The 25,915-nt window shown below is 42.0% G+C and overlaps 1 protein-coding gene across 1 annotated transcript in view; it reads right to left on the reverse strand.

Moving 5' to 3' along the window:
• The window catches only part of LOC147668224 (receptor-type tyrosine-protein phosphatase N2-like), a 945,343-nt gene that overhangs the window by 824,888 nt on the left and 94,540 nt on the right, over positions 1-25,915 (reverse strand). The window contains exon 3 of the mRNA XM_086948690.1: positions 63-113. Within this exon, the coding sequence (XP_086804816.1) occupies positions 63-113 (51 nt within the window). The remainder of the gene's footprint in view (positions 1-62; positions 114-25,915) is intronic.

Here is a 25,915-nt window from a genome sequence, read left to right on the forward strand (position 1 = left end):
GAATGTACACGAGAGAGGGAAATAGAAGTGGGCAAAACAAAAAACATTTAATTGGAACTTACCATTGAGGCAGATTTCAAAAGGCTTGCACAGATCATCCTCGAATAGGCAACCTGAAAACAAATGAAAGACAGTCAATGTATTGTGATGCACGTTCCAATCACTTGGTCTAATAATAATGTAGGTGGTGCGCAGTTAGATTTCGACAGCCATGATTTCGAAAGAAGAGCCACAATCATACATGTTCGTTGTCTTTACATAATTCCATGCATTATTTTTCTTTAGAGGTTTTGATGTAGTCACCTTTAACGACAAGACTGAGAAATTGAAATGCAATCCTCAAACAAAAAAAGGCATCAGCCCTATAAAAACATGATCTACCTGCCTCTATACATTCCGATCCTGCCGAATGTCTGTCATCTAAGGATTTTTCCGAAACCCTCCACTCCCTTAACTTCACACCCCATGTTCACTCCCCCACTCACATCAAGGGTCACCAGCTTGACCAAATCTGGTCCCTGAACTGCCCTGTGGAATCCTTATCTATCTCCCCTTGCACCTGGTCCGACCATCATTTGATTTCATTTCTCCTTCCTATTCTTCCCCCAGCTATGCCCCCCCGACCCAAAAACACCTGGGTCCGATCATGGGGCCGGGTCAATCTTGAGAATCTCTCATCTCTCCTCGCTGGTTCTCTCCCGCCTCTTCAGGGCCTCACCACCGTCTCCCAGGCTGACGCTATAGACCAGTGGCTCTCCCGCAGCTGCGACTCCGTCGCCCCGCTCAAGCGCATTACCTCTAAACGCGACAAAGACGCCAACCGGTGGTTTAACCAAGAGCTTAAAGCCACCCAACTAACAGTTCGCCGCGCAGAGCGGGCCTGGAGGAGAAACTACTGCCCCACTTTGAAACTGGAATATATCAATATCCTTAACCAGTACAAAAAAAGCATCCTGGAGGCCAAAACAGCTTATTTCTCCTCCAAAATCTTAGCAGCGGAGAACCAGTCTATAGAGATCTTCTCCATCGTTCACAACCTGGCATTCTCGGACAGAACTATGCTTAAACCTGCCCCGTCAAATGACCTCTGTCTTTCTCTTAACAATTATTTCATCCAGAAAATTATCACCATCAAGGCCAACATCCCCCCACCTCCCCCTTCTTTTGTGGATCCCCAATGTCCCCCTCCCAAAGGCAAACTAACCACCTTTCCCCCTATCACTCGGGAAAACCTGACTTCATTGGTGCCTTTGATCAAATCTGGCTCCCCTCTTGACCCCTGTCCTGCCCATATCCTCCGCCACATCTTTGTCTCCTGCCCAGATCCCCCCCTTCACCTCCTCAACAGCTCCCTCGCGCAAGGCATAGTTCCTAGCTCCTTGAAGTCTGCGGTAATTGTGCCCATCTTGAAAAAACCTGGGGCAGATCCTTCTGTCCCTGCCAATTTCCGCCCCATCTCCCTCCTGCCATTTCTAGCTAAGGTGCTCGAGCGCCACGTCACCTGAGCTCTGAGCTCCTTTGTGGAGAAACATGGAGCCCTTGCCCCCCGCCAAGCTGGTTTCCGCCCCGCACACTCCACGGAGTCCGTGGTCATGTCGGTCCTCGACACCCTCAGGGAGGGTATGGACACCAATCATCACCAGGCCCTTGTGCTCCTCGACCTCTCAGCCGCCTTTGATACGGTGGACCACAACATCTTACTCTCCCGTGTCAGGGCGGCGGGGATCGAGGGGACTGCCCTGGTCTGGTTGTCCTCCTTCCTGAGCGGCCGCACCCAAGCTGTTCGCCTGGGTGACTTCACAGCGGACTTCCGGAAAGTCCAGTGCGGGGTTCCTCAAGGTTCATCTCTCTCCCCTCTTTTGTTTAATCTATATATCGCCCCTCTTATCTTTTCTCTGCAACAGATGGAGGTCACCGTATTTAATTATGCGGATGACCTCCAGCTGGTCTTTGATCTTTCCTCTCCTTCTGCTGTCCTCAACTTTCAAACTGTCATGTTTCACATCAGGGACTGGATGAGCCACAATCACCTCAAACTTAACCCGGACAAAACCGAGTTGGTATTGACGGGCGGTTCATCCAGCCCCTGGTCCCCCCTTTTCTGGCCTCCCTCTCTTGGTTCTCCTCCTGTCCCCTCCTCCTCAGTTAAAACACTAGGCATTAAGCTCAATTCCCAACTCACCCTCCACTCCCAGGTTAGCTCTGTGGTCTCTTCTTCTTTCCTCTCACTGCGTACTATTCGCAAGGTGTCCCGCTTCTTTACTTTTTCCGCTCTCAAACTTATCATTCTGGCCATGGTGGTGTCCCGCCTGGACTACGGGAACGTTCTGTATGCCGGTATTCCTGCATACAGTTTGCGCCGCCTACAACAGATTCAAAACCAGGCGGCCCGCCTAGCCTTCAACCTTCCCAAATTCCACCACTCCACCCCACTTCTGAAATCTCTCCACTGGCTCCCAGTGCGGGCTAGAATCCAATTCAAGCTCGCGTCCATCACTTTCCTGGCTCGATTGGACCTTGCACCGGCCTTCATCTCCTCTGAGATCGTTCCCTATGTCCCCTCCAGGGACCTACGCTCTTCTTCTCAGTCTCTCCTCACCATCCCTCGCTTCCGGAGAAAGAAGTGGGGCGGCTCCAAATTTGCCATTCTAGCACCAACCCTTTGGAATTCCCTTCCCCTTCATCTCCGTGCCATCACCCTCTATCCCCAATTCCGCAAAAGTCTTAAAACCTACCTATTCACTAAATCCTTTGAATAAATGCCCATTCCTCTCTCCCTGCTCTTAACCCTCAGTCCCCACTAGCTACAGCGCCAAGAAACCGCCGGTATACGTGCGCTTTAAAAGTGCTTTTAAACTCAAACTTAAACTCAAACATTGAAAATGTTATGTAATGTTTTCAAACAGGCGACAGCAAATAGGTGGCACAAACGTATGGCAATTGCTCTGGGCGCATTCCATTCCATTGTTTTTATCTCTGCAGTGCCTTTCCAGACGAGAGCCACTCAGCCTTGACTTTACCATCAGAAGGCGCCAGCAAGCCCGAGCAGTTAGATAATGCCCAGCTAGTCTAGAATGAATCCACAACGAATTATGAGTTTCTGAGATTATTTCAGGCATTCCATCATCGCATTTTGTTCATTCTAGTAAATAGGTAACCATTGTACATAGAAGGCAGCACTTGTATTAAAGATGGACACATCAGAAAGGCATCTCAGATCGGACACATATTCACTGCTAAGGTGTACATGCTGAAAAGACACATGGAAATGGAAGTGTACGTATGTAGTGAGAGGGCAATTTAAAAGGTAAACAAGTGGATTTTCCACAATTACCTTTGAATGATGCATGTGCTAAAATCATGAACATAGTACACTGATCAATAACAACATGTTGACGAATTTACGTTTACTGATACCTCTCTAGAAACGGATCTGAAGAGTAACCAGGTGGTCCAGAGATGTATTTAATTTAAAACTACAATCAAATTTAATTCAATAAGAACAGTTGAGAAACTCGGTGGTGAGCCTTGATTCATTGGTCCCATAGTCAAACATAGGCAATTTGGCCGCATCGCCTCGGATTACATGATTCACATGTCTGGCAGGAGGAGCAGAGCTAACCTGACTGTGAGACAGATTTTGTAGAGTTCCAAACTGGGTTCCATCTACCAATGTGCCCAAGAGCGCCAGGTATGAAATAGGATCCCCTTATGCAGGACAAACAACAAGAGAGGGCACGGCAGCATTCAAATTCATCACATTTGAACTCTAGGAGAGGCCATCAAGACCCTGAGGCCTGTGCCTCCTCTCAAACATCATAAGGATGTCAAGATGGCGCTGCCGACTGAACTCAGGAGTTGAGTGATTAGTCTTTCTTCTCTCTCTCTCTCTGGCTTTCTCTTTCTCGATTTCTGTCTGGCTCTCTCTAGTGTTTCTCTCTCTTCCTCTTTGTTACAAAATGCCCAGATTAGAGACCCAGACGTTGAGATGAGGAAGGGAACAGAAGATCATGTTTTGCTGGAGAGCTGTGGTGAAATGTCACTGTTTGGCATGCTCAAGCACCCCAGAGTGAAGTTGGCTCGAGGTAAAGCAGTGGATCAAATGAGACAACTGCATGGACAATTGCTGGAGAAAAACCTCCACGGTGGCCGAGCAGAATGAAGGTAATTGTGACTCTAAGAGCACCTGATAGCGACTACTCTTGGGGAAGCCAATAAGTCATGAATCCTGGCTGCATTTGGAACAAACACAGGTCTGCTCAGAAAAGGAAAATGAAAAAAAAATGAAAAAATTGCATTTGTATAGCGCATAACCGCCCTGGGGCCTCGCAGCGCCTAGGAGCAATGAACTCTAAATTGTTTAGCCAGTATTCCTTCGGAGGGAATGTATGTCCCTTGCCTGAGCTAATGCTGTAGAGGGAGAACAAAATAAACGTAAACGGGAGAAATGGGAACTGTTTTATCATAGGCCATCAACATGTAAGAAGGACCAAAAATACCTAAAATGAAAGAGGCACTCGCGATGGCTTTTCAAAAACAAAACTAAGATGTAGCAACCCAATTCTTCTCAAACTGGAAAAGGACCAAACTGACTGATGACATACACATGGATATTCCTCAATGGCAAGCTCATTGTTTAGATGCAACAATACAAAAGTATTGGACAACATTAAAAACGAATCACTGACAGTATGCACAAAATATTGTGTCAAAAATATCGAGGTTTGGGGTGTGGCTTCTGCGCTGAGGCAAAAAGTAGGTGGACTGCATTTCCTCATAGAGCTAACGACTTGATTTTCGGCCCCTCCGAGACCATGGCCAAAGCTCTCTAAGCTGGCCTCATGCCGCGCATTGTTTCTGCGCACTTGCAGCAGGTGGGAGCTTTTAAAGATTCGTCCTGCTCTTTTTATTGCAGTGACGACATTCTCCCTCACATGCGAACGCCTGCCATTTTATCGGCACGCCGCTCTTATCATTATTCCTCGATCTCAGAATTGTTGCCACGCTTTGGATGAGCCTGCCCTCTTTCCTCAAGTCATCATTTCTGGCCAACTATGTTTTATCATTGTAAAGCCCAAACTCTCAATTGTATGCCTGCTATACGTTATGCCCTTCGTTCTCAGAGACTTCTACAAATGACTTGCACTGCTTTGTCTCTAGCCTACTTTATGCCTATTGCCCCTGTGATATATAATTGCTGAACTTATTGGCATTGTGGATTAGATGCACTTGCTCTCATATGGGATTGAACCTGAAGTGATGTGAATGTGGACCTATAAGCTGTGGGGCGGAATTTCAGGAGGTCTTCTGTTCCCTGTTTCCTTGCATGTTTTGCAAGCCAGTGGGAACTACCATAAATTCTCTGCTCCACAACCTGCTGTGAAAATGTATGCCTGTTACATATAATTAATCGTCCTTCTCCTTCCCACATTGTTTGTATCCTCACACAACTCAACTGAACTTTCTCTCACCAGTAATCGATTATATGGACCTCTTAAAAGCTCTCTCATTGACTGGTGCGCATCATTAAGATGGCCAGCGACTCCCTTAATCTTGCTAAAGGAATCTTCCTCTGCTACTAAACCTAAAAGAGCCAAAAATGATCCTCCATCTCCACTCCCGGTCATCTCCAAATCTGGTCTTAGATACGATTGTAGATGAAGTACGTACCCTTAACCCGATTTAAAATGAATATTACCAATAAAAAAGTGCAACAAATTGAAGACCACTGGATCACTATGGAAGGCAAAATGATCGAAATGGAACAAGTCATGGGCCTGATTTTTTTCTATTTTTCTTATTTTCTCTCCAATATTGTTCTTGCTACTGGGTGCTGACATGCCTGGTTCTCATTTCTTAATCCCCTTCCTTCAGATCTGGCTTTATGTCCTTGATCTGTCTCTTTATTTTTCTATCTCTTTAATTCTTCTCTCATTCCCTCTTTCTTTCTACTCTCCTTTCCATTATATTCTTCCTTTTTTCTCCCCCTCTTCCTTTTTCTATAATTGTATGTGTGTCTATTTATTTTTCTTCTTTCTTATTTTGGTAGTACCTCCATGTTATTCGATTATAGGCGCATTGTGTCTTTTTGTTTCCATTGTTGTTTTTGCGGTTTGTCACCAATGTTTCTGTACCCCTGTCTTTATTTATCAACATGTTTAATTTTGTCTCATGGGAGGTCGATGATCTGGGTCATTCTGTTAACCATCAAAATGTATTCTCACATTTATCGAAACTTAATTGTCAGATTGCCTTTTTGCAAGAAACCCACTGTAACAATGCTGAATCACTTAAGCTTACACGTCAATAGGTGGGTCAAGTTATTCTTTCTCCTGCTGTTAACCATAAGGGTGGTGTTGCTATATGATGTCACAGATCATTAAAAATTCTAATTCTATCAACTGAATGTGAAAGGAATGGACAATGGGTATTACTTAACGCCACTATCTATAATACACAGGTCACTTTTTAAAATATTTATGGACCGGTTAAGTCTGATCCAGATTTCTGGCATAACATTTAATTAAAATTGTCCTCCATTACTAATCCTAATATTATTATTGCTGGTGATTTCAATGATTGGCTAGACACTTTTTTTTTCTGACAGGAAATCTAATTGCAAATTTAAATCACATAAAGCATTCCAATCTGCTATTGCCTCCCACTCTATGATGTATGGAAAACGAATAACCCTGATACATTTTAATATACATTTTTTCAAACGTGCATCAAAAAATGTCTAGAATTGATTATATTTTGATCTCTAAATCCTTACTCCCCATCCATCAAATCTTCTGAGATTGGCTCCATTTTTATTTCTGATCATGCCCCTGTTTTATCCTCTTTTGATTTATCCCTTGCGACTCCCAAACATGCTCGATGGAGATTCAACAACTCCTTACTATCTGATCAAACTTTTATTTTAAAAGCTACTTCCTTTATAAAAGATTGTTTTGAGTTAAAAAAAAAAACAGTGACGCTTCTGTCCATTATAACTGGCATGCGTTTAAAGACTCATTTAGACCCTTTACAATTGCTTACACTACAAGAAGGAAAAAGTTGTTGAATTCCCAATACCTTTCCACCCTCAAACACATTAAGACTCTTGAACACACTTATTTTACTTTAAATCTCCTTCTTACCTACAAGACCTTATAAAACCTAAATCCACTTTGAACAAGCTGGCTACAATTGAGGCTTGCAACATCCTACTTAAAATAAAATCCAAATATCATGGGTGTCTGAATAAAGCTGGTAAAATGATGGCAAACTATCTAAAAGTCAAATCGGAAAAGAAAAGTATTTGAAATGACCTTACTAACAATATACTACAATCTGATTCAGAAATTGTTGATGCTTTTCAGTCCTATTATAATTCACTAGACACGGAAGATACCCATCCCCTGAATATCACACCGTCATTTGTTAACGATCTACCTTCTCCTCCCACCATAGCAGACACTCTGGCTCTCCTTGAAAAATATATAACTCTTCAGGAGATTTTGGATTCCATCAAATCTTTGAAGAGAGGTAAAGTTCCTGGTCCTGATGGTTTTTCCATTGAACTTATTCCCTCTTTTTCATCTATTTTTGCACCACATGTACTTGAGCTTTTACCTCTTTTCTATAGAAATCTAAGTCTGAAGGCTCCTTCTTAGATGCTCTCATTGTAATTATTTCCAAACCCTGTGTAAAGAATTACCACCCAATTTCATCAATTAACTAAGATTGCAAAATATTTGCAAAAAATCTTGTCTCTAGATAAGAATTATTATTCCCCTTCTTATAAACCTGAACAGTCTGGTTTTATTAAAGGTAGGCTTACCTCACATAATGCTAGGATGTTCGCCAATATTCTTACATTGGGGAAAGGTATACTGATCCTTTTGCTGCATTATCTCTTGAGGCTTAAAAAGCATTTGAGCGTATAAATTGGCCATTTATGTTTAAAACTCTTCATTGGTTCAGTTTTGGCCCCACATTCATTTCATTTATCAAGCTATTATACTAAGAACCACATGCTTTTGTTTCTGTCAGTGGATTTCTATCCCCTTATTTTAAATTCTATAACAGGTTTCCAACACAATTCCTATGAAACTAAACTATCTGCTTATGCAGACGATATTTTGGTCTATCTCTCAAATCCCTTGACCTCCTTACCTCCCTTTTTACAGGAGATTGATTTATATTCTAAAATATGTTTACAAATTAAACAAACTGAGATTTTACCTTTAAGCTCCTTATATTACCAATGTATGTTCTCTGATACCAATTGTATGTGGTGCCCACCAAGATTAAATACCTAGGTGTCTGGTATTCACCTACCATATTTCACACTCTCGTTCACAATTTTAATGCACTAAAACTTAAGATTCAAAACTCACTCTTTTCTTGGTCCCCTCTCCATTTATCCTGGTGGGGTAGATTGGATATTATCAAAGTGATGATTGCACCTCTCATTCTGTTATTGTTCTCTATGTTACCTTTTAAAATTCCTAAATATGGCTTTACTCAAATGAAATCTCTCTGTTCCAAATTTCTTTGGAATAATAAACCTGCCCGTATTGCTCATCCAATTTAATCAAATCAAAAAATGAAGGGGGCGTAGGTCTCCTAATTTTAAACTATATCATACTGCTTTTTTTATTAGACAAATTTATGTTTCAAATAGAGAATATCAAGACTCCCCTATACTTGTCTGGATTCATTTTGAACGTTCTCTATTACATGATTTTCTTTTTACGATATTATCTTTATGACCAATTGCACTTTTATCTCCAAACATCCTATCTTAAAATATTCCCAACATCTATTACATTCATTGTTCACTTTTAGCTCTGATTTTTATCAAACTTTTTTGCCTCCTCTGTCCGTTTCAATACATTTATTAAGTTTTGCCATAAATATTCACCAATTAGTATCTCAAAATTCTATTATACCCTTCACTACATTATAAGAATGTTATGGTCTTCCTTTTTCTTCTTTATCCTGATACTCCCAATTATCACAGATACTTCAATCTTTTTTATTAACCAAAACCTTCCCTGTTGAATCTTCTCCATTTACTCCCTTGACTCCTTTATACAATATTACTTCTGAGTCTAACCCTAAAGCTTCTCTCACATATAAACTTTTATCCGCTCCTATCTCTGATAGACTAAAATCCTCAATTGAAACAGCATGGGAACAAGACCTTTCGATGTCCCTCTAAACTCAAAAATTAGATAAATTAAGGCACAACATTTTTACTACCTCCAAAGCTGCCAGTATTACTCAATCCCTACTTTTACTATACAATAGAGTGCTTCATACACCCGTTTTTATCCATAAAATCAATCCGTCTACTTCACCTCCTTGCTGGTCATGTCTTTCCTCTACTGGTATATATTACTTCATTTATTATATTATTGCCCTAATGTTTTTAACTTTTGAAAATCCATTTGGTCTAAATGCTCTAAGATATTTCAATGTTGTATTCCATTATCAATTCAACATGTTTTTTCTTGGAATTAAGTCTGTTGATTTCCATGACAATTCTTCCAAATCGAAGTTATGGGACCTTTTTTTGCTCTTGCTTTTAAGTTTATTCTTACTTGTTGGAAAGATAATTCTAAAATATGCACGTTAACATGGTGGAATTTTATTTGTGATGAGCATAGAATTTCTACTTCTTCACCTCCACTGTTATCTCCGAAAATTAAGTCTGAGTTATTTTGGTTACCCTTTACTACTTTTTTATCTTCACACTTATCTTTACCCTAATTTCTATTTGTCTATCTTTTTTTTCCTTGCCTTTTCTCTCCCTCCTCTTCTTCTATTCCTTTCCTATCCACTCTCTTTCCCCTTTTATTCTGTCTTAAAATATATAAATGACTAACTAATGTTAAGATAGGTACACTACTCTCTTTTTACTTACCTTATAGTATACGAGTGCATTTTACAGTGATTTTTTTTATCATAACAGTAACATATTTTTTTTAATCTTTATACCTTTAAGAGATGAATTTTTGTTATTTCCTTATACTGATTGTAATCTTGGTACTCTCTTTTTAACTCAAATAAAAATTATTTAAATGTATAAAAAATATTGAGGTTCAAAATATTGAGAAGGTAAGTGCAAGTAGGTAAGTATAGATTTACTATTCTTAAATCCTCATCTACCTACCTTGGAAGATGTATATATATTGTCAAAGTACATACATGTGGCGCTAAATATAGTAAAACTTTGCTTTTCCATAGAAACTTACCTTCACAATATTCTAGTCACCGATAGTCATGACATAATATTTTGTCGATACAATATTTAGGACTCAATATTTTGTCCAAACATTGCCATAACAAAGCACCTTGGCCCCTGAGCTAATTGCAACCTCAAACAGTTCACTGAACTCTGAGAGCAAACGTATTAAGGCAGCTGTGGGCTCCTAGCACTATACCCAATGCAAGATATCGGCCAAGTATCTATAATCAACAAATGGATACCATGCATAGGACTGGTCATTTCTGACCATAAATGCCACAGTCAGACATGGAAGAGTCCTTGCAGCAATACAAGTAGAGGACACAAACACCCTGGAAAGACCACCATGGCAAGGGACCAAACATTCTTAGGGATCAATTATGACTCTGGCGGTCCACAGAACTACAGACTTGCGAGGGCACTGTGATGGTGGTCCTCTGATCAGCCTATTACAATTAGAGCTGTCGGACCTCCATTGCCCTGCCACAGCCCAGAGAAAACTGCCATTCCCTGGTGGTGGTGCAGCGGGGTAGCGGCTGCAATATGCTTGGCGGGATCGTTACCGTCCCACCAAGCATTTTATAAATTTCCTCACCACTACGTTTTCATGGCGGTTCCACCACCATGAAAACTATGGCAGAGAGAAAACAAATGTCCCTACATGCCCCCTTGTGCCTCTACCCCATGGGGAGCATGCAGGGGGAACATGTATGCACCTCAGCTCTTGCAGGGATGGCCATATTAGTCCATGCGGTGCAGGAACAGTTTTTGTGCTGCCCATTTTCAGGGAACTGCTGTGGGAACATAAAAAAATCCTGTAAGACATGAAAAGCACTCATAATCTGATGGGCCACTCGACCACGGGGTTGCCGGTGCAGCGGTGGTGCAGACTCAACCCCGCCATGCCAAACTCGTAATCAGGCCCTTAGTCAAATTGGCAGAATAAATGGCCAAAAAAAACAGTTCAATAATAATTGTCTAGGGTGAAACCCACTGTTAGACAGTACCCAGTCAGGATGCTGGCCAAGGCACAGCAATGAAAGCCACTTATGAGAAATATTATCACACTCTAATTCTACAGGATACATAGGGTACAATCAACACTCTGCACCATAAGTGCAACATCACTAGCAACTCACATGACTGAAACTGAACCTGCCCCGGTCAAACCACTTCTGTGAAAAAAAAACAATCACACCAGAGGTGTTCTACTCTGAGAAAGGACCGATAATGTAAGTATTTCTAAAGATCATCATTATGCTACCTTTCACTTTAATGCTAATCTCATTCCACTGGTCAGTATCATCCAGATTCAAAATTTGTCATTTAATTGTGTTTTGACAACAAGCAAATACTTTCCAGATTTGGTGATTACACAATGACCCTAGAAAACCATGCAGACTGCCTCACCCCGATACAAATTATCGATCACCAGGTTTTCCATGTCCATCTACTTTTGTAACCCAAGTGCTCTTCGCCTGCATCTTCTTTGCTTCCACTCAATTTAAGGCAGAGATTGAAGAAGAAAAGCCCCAGCTGACACAGTTTGGGAAGATTCTGCACCATTTGCAGATGTCAGCAGTAAGCCTTAACTCACTGATCCATTTTAGCAGCATGATATACTCATGTAACTGATAATGCACACAGCACATGAAAGTTCCAACCAAGATTACACATGTGTGTGCCAGTACCGGCCCCTCATTATGGGTTCCAAGGCTCTAGCCCTCTCATTTTTCCAAACTAAGATTACTGTCAGCCAGGTTGAGCAAAAGTCAGCCTGGCAAACTATCACCATGTCAAGATCAGGCAGCTAGGCGCTTTACATATGTTAATCAAAAATGCCTGTCACCCAGAACAAAGGTTGCCACCTTGGAGGTAAAACTAGTGAAGTTGGTGATCATATAGAGAAAGGGGTTTTCTGCATAGGAAAACATATTGTGTCTATAGAGGGAAAAAGGTCACCAAATGCATTTGAAATTGGTCATGGAATTTTAAGTAATCAAAAAAACACAAATATTTGCTCAGGCAAAAATTAAAATTACGAATGATTTCCAGAAGTGTCCCAGGGGTAACGAAACAGTTTCAACTTACAAGAGTTACTACTGGAAACTTGTGAATTCCAAGAAACTTTGAGATTTCATTTAAATCTAGAAGTCAACCTACACTACTAAATTTCGACTCATTTTGTGAATTGAGCAGTGAGAAATTATAATGCAGGTTCACAATAAAATACTTCAGTCAGTCCGGTCAAATAATACAGACACTTCAATACACTGATTGGGGTGATCAGGAGATGGTTTTAAGATTGATTTGTGATTTCCAAACTGTAGAAGTTTGATGTAGGCATTAATCAGGGCTTTGCAAGTTTGATCTTTCCGACTAAATAAACAAATATCTCAGCAGGTTAGTGTTTCATGCAAATGCTCATAATCAGGTTATATATATTTTAACTGGGATGCCATTTACGTCCCATTTTATACAGTTTCAATAGAGTAACAACAATCCATTTTATGAAAAAAGCCATGTTAGGTGATCATTTTTAGTATTTTAATGGTACAATATATTATGCAAATTAGGTGAGATCAGTGCATAATTTGTGCCAATGGTTGCATGTGGTGGGCACCGGCACTCTTTTTTGTGGACCAGAACTTATACTTTATCATCATATTTTGAACCAGAACTTGATTAAGAAAAGCAGAAAAAGGGAAAAAGAAGGAGCTAGAAAAAGTATTTAAAACAGTGAGATGGAGACACAGGAAGTCTAGGGTGGAGAAGTAAAAGGCAACAAATAGAATCCAGTCTAGACAGTTTTAGTTTCCAACAGTGCTAGCAAATGGTTCCCAAGAAAATCTTAGGAACCTTGCTTTTATTTTTTATTTTATTTTTTTGTTACAAACTAAGCATTGAGTGGGAGTATGTTTTGGGGAACCTCTTGGGGTATGTTTAACATTTTATGTGTTTGTAAGGAAGCAACTACTGCAAATATAGTGTCATATCTAATTTTGCAATGTTGAGCTGAAAAGTGATATGCATTTTTTGTTTGATAAAAACACTTTATTTTTTTGAATATAAGGAAAAAAGAGCAAGCACACATATAACGGACCCATACAAGACCTACATTTAAACCACCCCCTCGAGTTCACACATCTGCAGAGTACAGTTCATAGTATGCCCACCATTGCCCCCATATCTTCTGATGCTTTCTAGGGCATCCACGGGCTAGATAAATTGGTTCCTCCAATTTAGCGGAGCAGTCTATGCTCAGCTTCCGTTACCTTGGGGGGGGGGACTTCCAATGTTTAGCAATGTTCCTTTTAGTCATCAATGTATCCAAACCCAGCAGGGTTCGGTCCCCTATTGCGCCTCCAAACCCATCCACTAGGCCGAGCAGCATGACTCTGGGCAATGCCTCCAGCGGGTGACCCAGGACCCTCGGTAGGGTCTTGAATATAGACAGCCAATATGGCTGGATAATAGGGCACTTTCATACCATGTGGTAGAAATCCCCCACCTCTCCACAACATCTGGTACAGTTGAGGTCTGGAAGTTTATTGGCTTTCCATAAACAATAGGGTGTGTAGTAGATACAATGCAGGTATTTTAGCTAGACAATGCACAGCTGGGTCAAACTTTCTAGGCTGCGGGGCGCCATACATGCCTCCCTCCAGTCAGCTTCCTCCAGTGCCCTCAATCATGCCTCCCAGAACAGCCTCAGGGTCTCCAGAGTACGAAGGTAATGGTTAAACAGGGCTCTCTAAATATGGGAGATGCCACCCCTAATAAGTCAGCCCATGAGAATTCAGACTTCCAGAGGGTTAAAATCTGGGGGTCCGGCCAGTTCCTCCCAGTAAGCTGGAGGGATCATGTCAGGGTTGGAGATAACTGAAAAATTATGATTTGTGAAGGGAGAACTCTGATTGAAGATCCTGCAAGGATTTCAGGTGGTCACCCATTCAAACGTCACCTATGTGCGGTATGCTAATAAAGCCCCATCCATCTGTAGAGATCCACTTGGACCCTAGGTGTTAGGGGTGAAGGTTGAGGCTCCATGCGAGGTCTGGCTCACATGTCACATGAAATGCCAGATGACGTAAACTCAGGCGCTTGTTTGGTAGGGCAGGGTGCCAAGTCTCGCTGTCCCTATCTCCCCAAAGGGGGACCACGAGTGACTTAGGCCAGTTCACCAACAGTCCCAATGCTCCCACGTAAGTGTCAATTATAAACATGAGACAGGGGCCGGTCCTCGTTGGTTGTGCCATGACAAGAGGATGTCATTGGCGTAGAGGGTAATTCTGTCTTCAAGTGCTATCCCTGAGTCAAAGCCGCACACCTGGGTGTCGCAGCATATCCAACTCAATAGGGGGCCCATGGCCAGAGCAGAGGGGGCACGCGCACCCCTGTCTGGTGCCCCGATTAATTGTAAATCTGAGGGAGACCACTCCATTCTCCCTCACATGCACTTGGACCTGAGAGTACAGGGTCCAGGCATAAGATAAGGACCTGCTGCCTAGACCCATTTCGACCAGCACCTTCGGGAGAAAGGCCTTGTCCAAGGAGTCAAAGGCCCAGTCACGGCTTGCAATTCTCGTGGGTGGGGGGGGGTGAAGAGGGAGGATCGCACGGGTTATCGCGCAGGGGTTACTGTGAGGGTGAGGGAAATAAACCTAAAACTTATCTGATCCCAGTCCCGTGTGGCCTCTGCTCCTGGGCCGGTCCTGAACAGGAACAGGAGTGCTCTCTCCCCTCCTGTAGCCAATCACACAGCGTTGTGATTGGTGTGAAGTCCCGGACAGCGCCCAGCCGGCCATCTGTAGGGAGGCCATATGCAGCCTACATAGAGAAAATGTAGAGTGTGCACGACTGCTTTGGTCAGCCCCAGGGCTGACCAAACAGTCAGGGTACTCAGAGTGGTGCAAGCCACTCCTCCCCGACCCGCCCTTTCACCGGCCTCCAACCAGGCATATTCCTGCATTCTGCTTTCAAGCAGCACGAGAAGCAGAAAATGAAATGGTATTTAAAATAGCGATGGCACACTAGGACCCCAGAGCGCATACTCAACCGAGATGTAAACCATAACACTACGGAATGTAACGTTAGCAACAATAACAACCTGTAGAAATGTATGCAATAACCCATTGTTTATGTATTGTATGTATTATGTATACATTTGAAAATGTTGTACATGACTATGAGAACAATAAACAACTACTACAAAGAGAGAACTATTGGATTAATAGACTGGAAACCCTGAAACCGTTCGGGGTGAATGATAGAGTGGAGTACAGTTGTTACTTGTAATCTAATTCACTTTAGTCTCTGGCTGATCTCCTACATTAGAATATGTATACTTTATGTTGTTTTCTATGTGACATCAATAATCCTTTTTCCCACCAGGCTTATCATGTTGACAACCTGTATTTCTGTCATTTGAGTTACTTTTCTATCTAGAGACATCTGTTTTAACAATGTCAGCACATATGACACATGAGTCTATTTCACGAGCGTTAGGACAACACTCACTCATACATTCCACTCTAAGATGGCGACTATGCACCTTCCACCTATAGTCCTTTGTTTATGTTCATTACGCACTCCGCGTCCACATAAACTTCAGTTACTTAAAGCTCGACTAACACACCCGCTGCAAACTACGGAGACTAGCAAACTTTTGACTGAGGAAATCCCAGTAAGTAACCATCCCGACTATACCGCATATTTTAACACCATTGATGAGGCAACATCTCAGATGTTAACACACTGTTTAGCCAGACATCCATGACTAACCGAATCCGGTTGTACCATATATCACTAACTTTGAGAATTAGACGACGCTTGTTATCACATAATGCTCACCACTAACTTTATTCCGGGTCCGTTTGACCCCAGCTTGAAGATATCACATACGTTTTGTACGCGTTCTCTCGCTTAGATTGTTTCACATGTTTTATCCCGTTAATACTCGGGTACTTTTTCCGACGATCATGCATGCATGGCACTCACTGAACTTCGGTTTTGTTAGACACTAACCTGATGGCACCACGTACGCTGGACACGTTTTTTCTGCTGATATTGATACAAATCAGTTTTGCCTTGTTAACCATCGGACACCACCACCAACGTATTGAGCACTGAATTTCACTGAACACCTTCCGAGGATTTCTGTTGCAGACTTTTTAAGGACTAAGCAAGTCTTGACCCTATGGTTCACCATTTATGTAATACACATCCAATTGGTCACAGTTCACTCATACTTGTTTTAGTTTCCTCATGTATTCAACTTACTTATTTGTTTACAGATACTTTCTCCCTGATGAAGGGTATAACTACCCGAAATGCATTGGATCTATGTTTTACATGTTGGGAGTGAAGAATAACTCAATTTTTTTAAAACATGTACTTTAAACACCTTATGAACTAATAAAATGAAGATTTGAACATTCACTATAATTTTGGAGTCAAAACTTTAATCAAAAGATCAACCCCGGCAGGGGACACTGTAGTGCCAAGGGGACGTTCCACATGTAGGGGCACGCTTATATTCATCGTACATGACTATGATGACAGCTCTATTCCAAAAAGTAGAGAATACCAATAAAGAAATTTAAACAAAAAATTGTATTTAAAATACCATTTTATTCTCTGCTTCTCGCACTGTGAGAAAGCAGTAGGGCAGCGCTCCTTTGCCCCTGCAAAGGCCTTCTCAAAATCGAGGAGCATCAGCACTCTGGCACACTTTAAATCCCTGAACCTAAGGGACATGAATATTTAAAGACCAAACTTTGTTTTGCAGCACACACTGTTCAAGCTCTATGTCAGGTTTTGGGTCTTAGTATTATCATTTATATCTCAGGGTTGGCTGAGTAAGGCCTGACATTAATAGAGCATGCACAGACATAAATAGACACACAACCCATAGCTGGTATTATGACTGGGTGCACCCGGTGTGTCAATCTTTGTTGGTGCCACCCCAATACTTCCTTCACCACAGATTCCCTCACTGCCACCCTACCACGGGGCCCCTCATCTCTCCATATCCTCTCTCTTTTCACTTCTTTTATAGCACTAGACATCCCAATGCAGTGTGTCAAAGCGCCACAGACAAATATTATACAGAGACGATGAATAATACAAGCTTGTAAATCAATGTACAGGAAATGTTACATAAGACAATGAGGGCTACAAGGTGTAGGAGTCACATTTAATCGATACTACTGGGTATTGTATGTTAAGAGTGCTTGGTCGGGGAAACACAAACTCAGGATTTAAAAGATAAGGCTGTGGTCAGGGCTGTTTTAACTTATAAGAAATTATTACCATCCAACAGAAGCCTTTTTAGCAACCCTAAAATGTGATTTGAGGGAATAAAACATTGAGATTAAAAACCGATGCCTTTCAGTTTGCATGCAGATCTTTGATACCGGTTCATAGATCACTGTGCTATATTTGGAGGATTACAACATATCAATTCCAAGTAACAAAAGAATCGCCGTGACAATATCAGTAAATTACTGACCTACCTGGACAGAATACAATACGGAGATCTGCATTTTACACACATGCAGTAAACCCATTAGCCCGCTGTTGTATAGTATGATGAGTCAGAACTGTGACTAGACAAAAAAAAGATCTCACAAGCTAGCACATTAATCACCAGAGTTATCTCGACATTATTATGGTTCCTGAATGTTGCTGGGCACACAAAGAGTTCTGCACCAGGCCTCTTGTAAACCTATTAGATAGACATACCGTGACGAGCTTGGTGCCTGGTGTGACAGCACCGGCCACTGCATAAAACATCCAGGCATACTTTGAGATAGCTGATACACCCAGAGCCCAGATGCAAAGAAATATATCTATTAGAATCAATGCACTCACTGATTAGCACCCCTGCAAACCCCCGGTGCAGAGAAAACAACAAACAAGCGCATCTATAGGTACACTGCCACCCACCCACACAGACCAAAAGATATGTGTACATTGTTTACATTGTTTTTTAATGCTACAATGAGGCACGTAAGATGACAGGAAAGCTAAAATGAGGTAAGGAGAAAGGATGATAATGGATTGTAAAGCTTCAAAACAGAGTGCTAAAGAGCAGTCAACTTTAGGTTCCTAGTTGGGAAGGAGGAAGCAGACAAGAATAGTGGCAAACAGTACGGGAAGGGAGCAAGAAAGGGGAATACGTGGAGAGCAATAGAAGGGTACAAGCAAATTGAAAAATCAGGACTCAATGCAGAGTTGGGAACCATGATGGATTGCTGGAGAGATGTCAAAACAGGACAAGGATAACCATAAAGCCATGCACAGAGGCCAACAAAGACAATAATGAAAATAACCGTGGCCATCAAAGACAATAATAAAGGCACACCCATAGCAATAGAAACACAAATAGAGGTAGACACAAACTAGCAAATACACATGGAGGGAAAGAGGGACAAATAGAAGGAATGATGGATTGAGGTATGGATATGTGCTAGAAAAAATATTGCACGCTTGCTCTTGCTCTAGTCAAAATTGGGGTGGTGGAAAAATCACCGAGTGAGAGAATGCTTCAATTTCCATGAAAATGCTAAACTTGACCCTTTCAATCTTTCAATCTTTAATCTTTATCTCTTTGACATATAACATACTGAGCTTTCCCCGATCCCTGCACGTGCACAAAACATCTTGCATGCAGGTCCAGTCTTTCTCTTTACAAATCATTAGTATCAGACATATTCGGTAATAGAAGATTAGGATTAAAATGTCCAGGATGCACTGAGTTCTTAAATGAAAGTTCAGTATGGATAATATGATGACCAGCATACCTGAGGAAACTAGTTGTGTGCTGCCTAGCGCCGATGCAGGCACATTTGTGTCATGCTGCAAGGATGCCTCCTTTACAGGCAGGATTGTTTCTGTGCAGGATGGGATACCATTCTACATGCTCCACCCAAGCAGTGCCTAGCTGGCACAAAGTACTGCAAGGCATCGCTATAAGCTGCATTGCATTACTTAGTAAATGAAAAACTGAGTTTGCATCGGGCATACGCCACAAAAGTGATGCAACCCCGATGCAAAATCACAGTAAATCTGGACCTGGGTCTCTTAAAACAGAAAGAAGAGAAAGAGGGGTGTCCAATAACCTTCACTGACCTTGGGCAAATATCATAAGAATTAAGAATGAAGGACGCAAGGATCAATCACTACAAATAATACTGATGCAAAACACCAAGGGCTAGATGTAGGCAATTTTATTTTACCACTTCTTAAATACCGAATTTTACCGATTCAGTATTTAAGAAGTGGTAAAATAGAGGGGGGGATGTAGGTATTACAGAATCGGTAAATACCGAATCGTTAGGATTCGGTATTTACCGATTCTGGAAATACCGATTCGGTAATGCCCATTGATTCCTATGGGCATTGAAGCCCATAGGAATCAATGGGCATTACCGAATCGCTATTTACCGATTCAGTAAATACCGATTCCAGCAAGGGTGCAGGGGGTGTCACTTTGACACACTCTAGCACCCCAAATACAGGCATGTGTGCCATGTGGCACACAGACATGCCCTAAGGGCATGTCTGTCTGTCACATGGCATAGGTGTGCATGCACACATGTGCATGCACACCTGGATTCGGTATTTTACCACCCAATTGGATTGGATGGTAAAATACCGAATCTGAAAGGCCTTAGGGACTCAGAAGAGTCCCACCTACATATAGAAGTTACTGAATCGGTAAAAATACTGATTCGATATTTTACTGATTCGGTAAATTTACCGATTCAGTAAATTTACCGAATCGGTAAAATTGGCCCCCTACAGCCCAAAAACCCATTTACGGGTCGGTAACTGCCGAAATCGGCCGTTACCGGCCGGTAAATGGCCACCTACATCTGGCCCCATATGTATAAAGCGGAGCTCAGACTACTAGTACCCACACATCTTGGTTTGAATACTTGTATGTATTTACTCAAAATATTATCATATATAAGAATGCATCCATCACATTATGTGTATCATCACATGACTCATCTAAACAAGAAACATTACACTACTAAATTCTTAATGTACCAAAAACTGAAATATAAACATCAACAGATCAAGAAATCAAACATCAACATCTGTACACATTATATGGTCATTTCTTGCCTATCCTGATCATTCTTCCAAACATTGCAGGTGATGTATGTTTCTCAATCACCTTGAGGTAGCCAGAGAAAAGTCAAGCCTGAAACAAATTATGCATTTCTACAGACCTATTTCACGTTAATATTCAAAATAAAGTTTATCTTTTATTGTTTCCTTTAACAAGTCACAGGTCAACACGTTTCGGCCTATACCCCTTTCCAGGCATCTTCGGGATCAGTGGAAGACAAGCAACCGTATTCTAAAAGAGTATCACATTGAACCACAACACATTATTATCTTAGTTTTATTTACATAGAAGTGCAGAGTCTCCATCACCGTCCCCTTAGAGATGGATGTCTGTGTCGTCTACATGCTCACAGGTACTAATTGGGAAACATGCTGGTCTTAAACCTTAAAGGAGCATCCAAAGTTGCCCGACTACTTAAGCACCAATTTGTACTAGTGTAAGACCCCACGTCGTGCAATGCCGCATACAGGACCAGAACTCACAAAGAGGTAAGTATAATGTATTATCAAATATTACCATGTGTGTCCATGGGGACCCCTGTATGACTCATGCTCTTACCCTGTAGCTACTTATTGGGACAGAGAACATTCCAAGAATAAATCACGGAAGGAATCTGGTCATCAATAGGAGTACCCTATAGAACACATATAAGTTGTCAATGGGAATAAAAAAGAAGAGGTGACGAAAAGTCTGCTCCCATGAGCACCCCGCTTTCCTACCTAGTTCCATGATTGTTTACCGCACTGTAAAAAAGCTCTTGCTTTAAAACCATCCACTCTGGAAACTAATCACACATCGTGGAGTGCATAATGAGTACTTACATATTACCATATGTGCAGTTAATAGATTTCAAAGCACTGCACAATAGAGACTCTCCCAGAAAAATATTCAACAGGACTCTGTTGGATTCATAAGGGCTGCCCGCGCCAAAATCACTTCCAGGAACCAAATCACATCATAAGGTACATAATAAGCACTTGCATAGTGCCCTATTTGCAGTTAAAAGCATACAAGGAACTGCACTATAAGGGTCTCTTAAAACAGCATTTTGGTAGTTATGATGTCTTATTTTCCAATTACTGCTTTAATTTAATTTAATGTACCTCTTTTAGTGTATGTGGCTTGCAGCATTTTTTTTTTTGCTTACAAAGGTTTGCATGCAATAACTAATTGTAAAACAAATTCTAGCCAGAGACCAATAGTCTGCTATATAAAGAAGACATTACAAATTGATACTAGTATGGCGAGGATGCTATCACAACAAATACCTGCCTCTAAGTGCTGTCTGTGTAAACTGCCCTTAGAATCTTGCTGCGCCGGTGGCCACAAATGAAAACAACAGGCACGTACACGCTATCGCTCAAACAGTCACAAATGCAGCCATCACTGAACACGTTATTTATATTACACGCAATAATTCACCCCGAATATCGTAAACAAGATGGCGTCCTTTCATCAGGCTGCCATTCCCAACCAATTCAACTTTTTTTCCATTCTCCGCCTCATCAGAGATGCGGGCCGCAGTGGCCTGTGGCTGACAGACAGAATGCAATATATTGCTTAACCAGCCTTAATGTCCTCGCCTCATAGGCAACGAAGACATGACACTTAAGCTCAAGTTAAATTTAAGGCATTACTCCAAATATGGTAATTGAATATGTTTGCAAATCACCTGGATAATAATGGCATTCACTTGCGCATTCATATGAAAATGGGCCCGAATTTCGGGTGGCGGAGTGGGACGCAGTACCCGGGGAAAGAGATATTACATTTAGAATGTAGTAGAAAAGCAATACCCCATAAAAAACAATTGGACTCCACCCTGCGAAATAGCAAGTAAAATACATACATTAAAAACATGGTTTAGTGGGCACCCATGGCCTTGGCGGTCCAGTGCCACTGAACTTGCTTAATCATTGGTGGATACGCCAGAGAATTGCTGCTGATTGGTTTGGCAGAATTGGTATCTTTAACCCCAGTTACCCCGTCTCCACTCAGGTGCGCAACGCCCATTGGGCTGATAGGGCTTCAGCCATACCACCCCCCCCCCACCAAACCCCCCCGCCTCCCTGTCGTGAGTGTCAGCCTAGGCTGAGACAGCTTCTCGGGCACATACACAGCCCCACCCGAGTACTTCACAGATCTTTAGGAGACCATTTACTTGTTAATGAGGCTTTGTTGTTTTTTGACCCCCTTCTTAAAGCCACTGCATCTCCACTCTGCCTATCCCCCCCCCCCCCGAAATTTTTTGTAGCCCCCCCGAAATGTGACTCTAGTTGCGCCTCTGCCTCCACTTATCATCTGAATTGTAAGGGGGGCCCGTTGTGGGCTCCAATTAGAATGAAAAGTACTCTTATTGAACAGGCCCATGCAAGGTGATGACGCAAAGGACACTCAAAATAAATCCCTGCAGGTTTCCACACGGGTGGCTTAAAAATAATGAAATCATTTGTTTTTGCCATGTCACTGCGAAATAAACTGCTGCTCTCCACAGTCATGCCTGGGCTGCTCTATGAGGCCTAAGGCACATAAAAATGTCCCAAGGACCTGAACACAATGTTGATTGATGGGATTGAGATTCCTAGTTTGTTTCGGTACATCTTGCAGCCCTGACAAACTGTATGAAGCCGCTGGAAAGATTTCCTGAGGAGCCTTGTGTCAAATCACAACTACCAGCTACAATTCTGTTAGAAGAAAATGTATATTTCCAATTATGGGATTAGGGTAGTAACCAGAGTGAGCATAAATCACTAAACATTTGCATTTATATTCATATTTTCTGTAAATCAGATAGCCCTTCTAAAAGAAATTCTCTACGAATCAAATATGGTAGAGCTTGGTGGGCGTGGTCATCCGCCAACGAAGATGGCCTCATGCTAGAGTGGCTCCCCCACCCATTAGTCAAATACCCCAACATCTGTGTCGGAAGCTGGCTCTTTATATGGTATATCAAACATCTGATATAGCTTGTAAAGAGTCCAGGGTTTCCCTTTTGAGTGGACAGGGCTTGCTATGTAAGTCCAAAGTGCTCTATTTGGGGGTAGTGTCGTCGAGCAGTCTTAGGCTGAACACAGAGAAGTGCAAGACCTTTGCAAATACACTGAATGATCAATAAATGACACACACAACTCAAGAAGGAGATTGTAGTGGGTTAGTCCACATGTTCAGGTAATAAAGTAGCCGAGGTAGACGTAGCTGAGTTAAGTAGGAATTTATTAAGTCCATAAGTAATATAACAAGAAGCTGAGGTCAGGAACAAGCAGCCCCAACGGGAGCAGCCTACTAGCTGCTCAGTCCATCTCCCAACTGACAACACTCACACCAGGCACACAAGCATTCCATCCATGTCAATCACACTAACATTCTACCCGGAACACTCACACTGGCTGAGCAGCTAGTTACAGAGGTTTAAAGGATCATATATTCAAACCTGTGGATATTACATTATCCTCTTCCTCTCGAAATGAAAAACAAAAGAGAAAATACAATGAAGAGAGAAAACTATGCACAGTAAATAAACATTCGATGCACAATCGATGCAAGAAGTCCGTAAACCAAGGGATCAGTGTGAGACCACATTGCGGCGAGAGGAAAAACAGACAAACAAGGAAGGAAAGAAGGAAGAAAGAGATAGAAAACTCTAACGCCATCCTCCTCCTTTAATAGTGAACAAAAAAAATATAAAGAGTGAAGGAAGAGCTCACAAACAACAAGTGAGCATGACCTAACGTGAAGAAGAGGTCCTCACGAAAGGAGACAATGGCGAAGGGAAAAGAAACCCTACACGCCACCCCTCATGTTGGGGCTAACCAATAACTAAATAAATGTAGGTGTTGCTTTGGAAAAAAAAAACAAGAACACACGCAGCACGAGAAGGTGCTGCACAATGTGGCACACACACACATAACGTCAAGGTGAAGCACAGGGTGACTTACACACACAAGACAAAGTGAGCTGCAGGACTACTACACACACAAGAGAACGTGAAGCACAGGGCGACTTACACACGACAATGAAAAGTGAGGCGCAGTGTGGCTTACACATCGGACACAAGAGAAGGTGACGTGCAGGGCAACTTATACACACACAAGAAAACGTGAGGCGCAGGGCGACTTGCACACGACAAAGACAAGTGAGGCGTAGGGTGACTTAGATACTGGACACAACAAGGTGAAGCGCTGTGCGACTTACAAACAAATGACGAACAACGAAGTGGTGAGACTAACACCCGACACACCCAAACGATCAAAGTGTCCAACCCACGTAGAAAAGGGATTATCACCCCATAACCCAAGCATGAGGGTTAACAGCAGAAATGCATAGTGAAATGGCCTTGAAATGGGGCTGACACCCATTTCAAACTTGACAAGGGAAAAGACCCCTTGAACCAAACTGTGAAAGAGGGAACATTGGGACTAAAACCCACTTCCATCCCTTATGCAAGGATACGACAACTGTGATAAAAACATGGATGAAAAACATCACCATATTACAGTCGTGAGAGTGAGTACACCCAGCAGTAGAAATAAGTTACTAAGCGTAAGCATGACAGTCTATGAAATACACACATTTTTCTTGAAAGAAGGAAGCCTCAACCAATTGGTATGTACTGTAAGCTACAAACATGCTTGTTACAAAGACAAAGTGAAAGGTGTGCCTGTCACCTGGATGATTAGACAGGCGAGCAACAGTTTTTTCAGACGAAAGTTCTCCGCAACAGATACAGTGCTCACTGAAACTGAAAAACATCAGAGCTTGAAAGAAACAAAGTACTTGCCAGCATATCAAACTACTTGGCAGTAGATTGCAGTAGTCAAAATGCCCACAGAAGATGGAAAGAACTGGTGTTGAGTGGCCTGTGACTTGAATTGAAGGACTCACTACCCAAACGATGAACTGAAGAGGCGAACACTTGAGAGAAAATGAGGATAGTCCATGTTGAGAAAGGAAGTCCTCACGTTGCGATGCTGCAGAAGTGGATTCAACCATAACGAAAATTGACTGAACAATGGTTGGAAGGGTACTAGAGGGCACTTTCAACCATCAATAACACAGGATGCAGAAAGCCTGGAAACGCCAACTCCAAGATGGCGGGACGCACAGGAGACGCATGCCGAGTGGCTCACAGCGTGCTCCTGCTGCCAAATGTCCATAGACAGCATTAATGACAGTGAAAGGAGAAGACGTCATGGAAGGTTGATGAGAGGCTTCACACGGCACAGTGGTCAAGGTAAGTTGCGAGTTCCAATTTTGTATCTTTAAACGAAGCGCAACTGTCATTATTTTACTTGCCACATAGTAGGAACAACAAACACCAATTGAAACAAATTTGAACAAACTCTTTCCTCGCTGTGTAGTTCCCACACTTGCGGCAGGCAAAGAGACCCTGCTAAAATACCAAGGAGCCAGTAATTCAAAATTAAATCAGCACACATACCGGTTTTGCACTGGCAGGATAAACGTTAAAAATGTCTCCATCCAATCCCTCATAAAGGCATAGTATAGCACCTTAAAACAGTCACAAAGGATCC

The sequence above is a fragment of the Lissotriton vulgaris genome, unplaced genomic scaffold, assembly GCF_964263255.1.
Source record: "Lissotriton vulgaris unplaced genomic scaffold, aLisVul1.2 SCAFFOLD_469, whole genome shotgun sequence".
NCBI lineage: Eukaryota > Metazoa > Chordata > Amphibia > Caudata > Salamandridae > Lissotriton > Lissotriton vulgaris.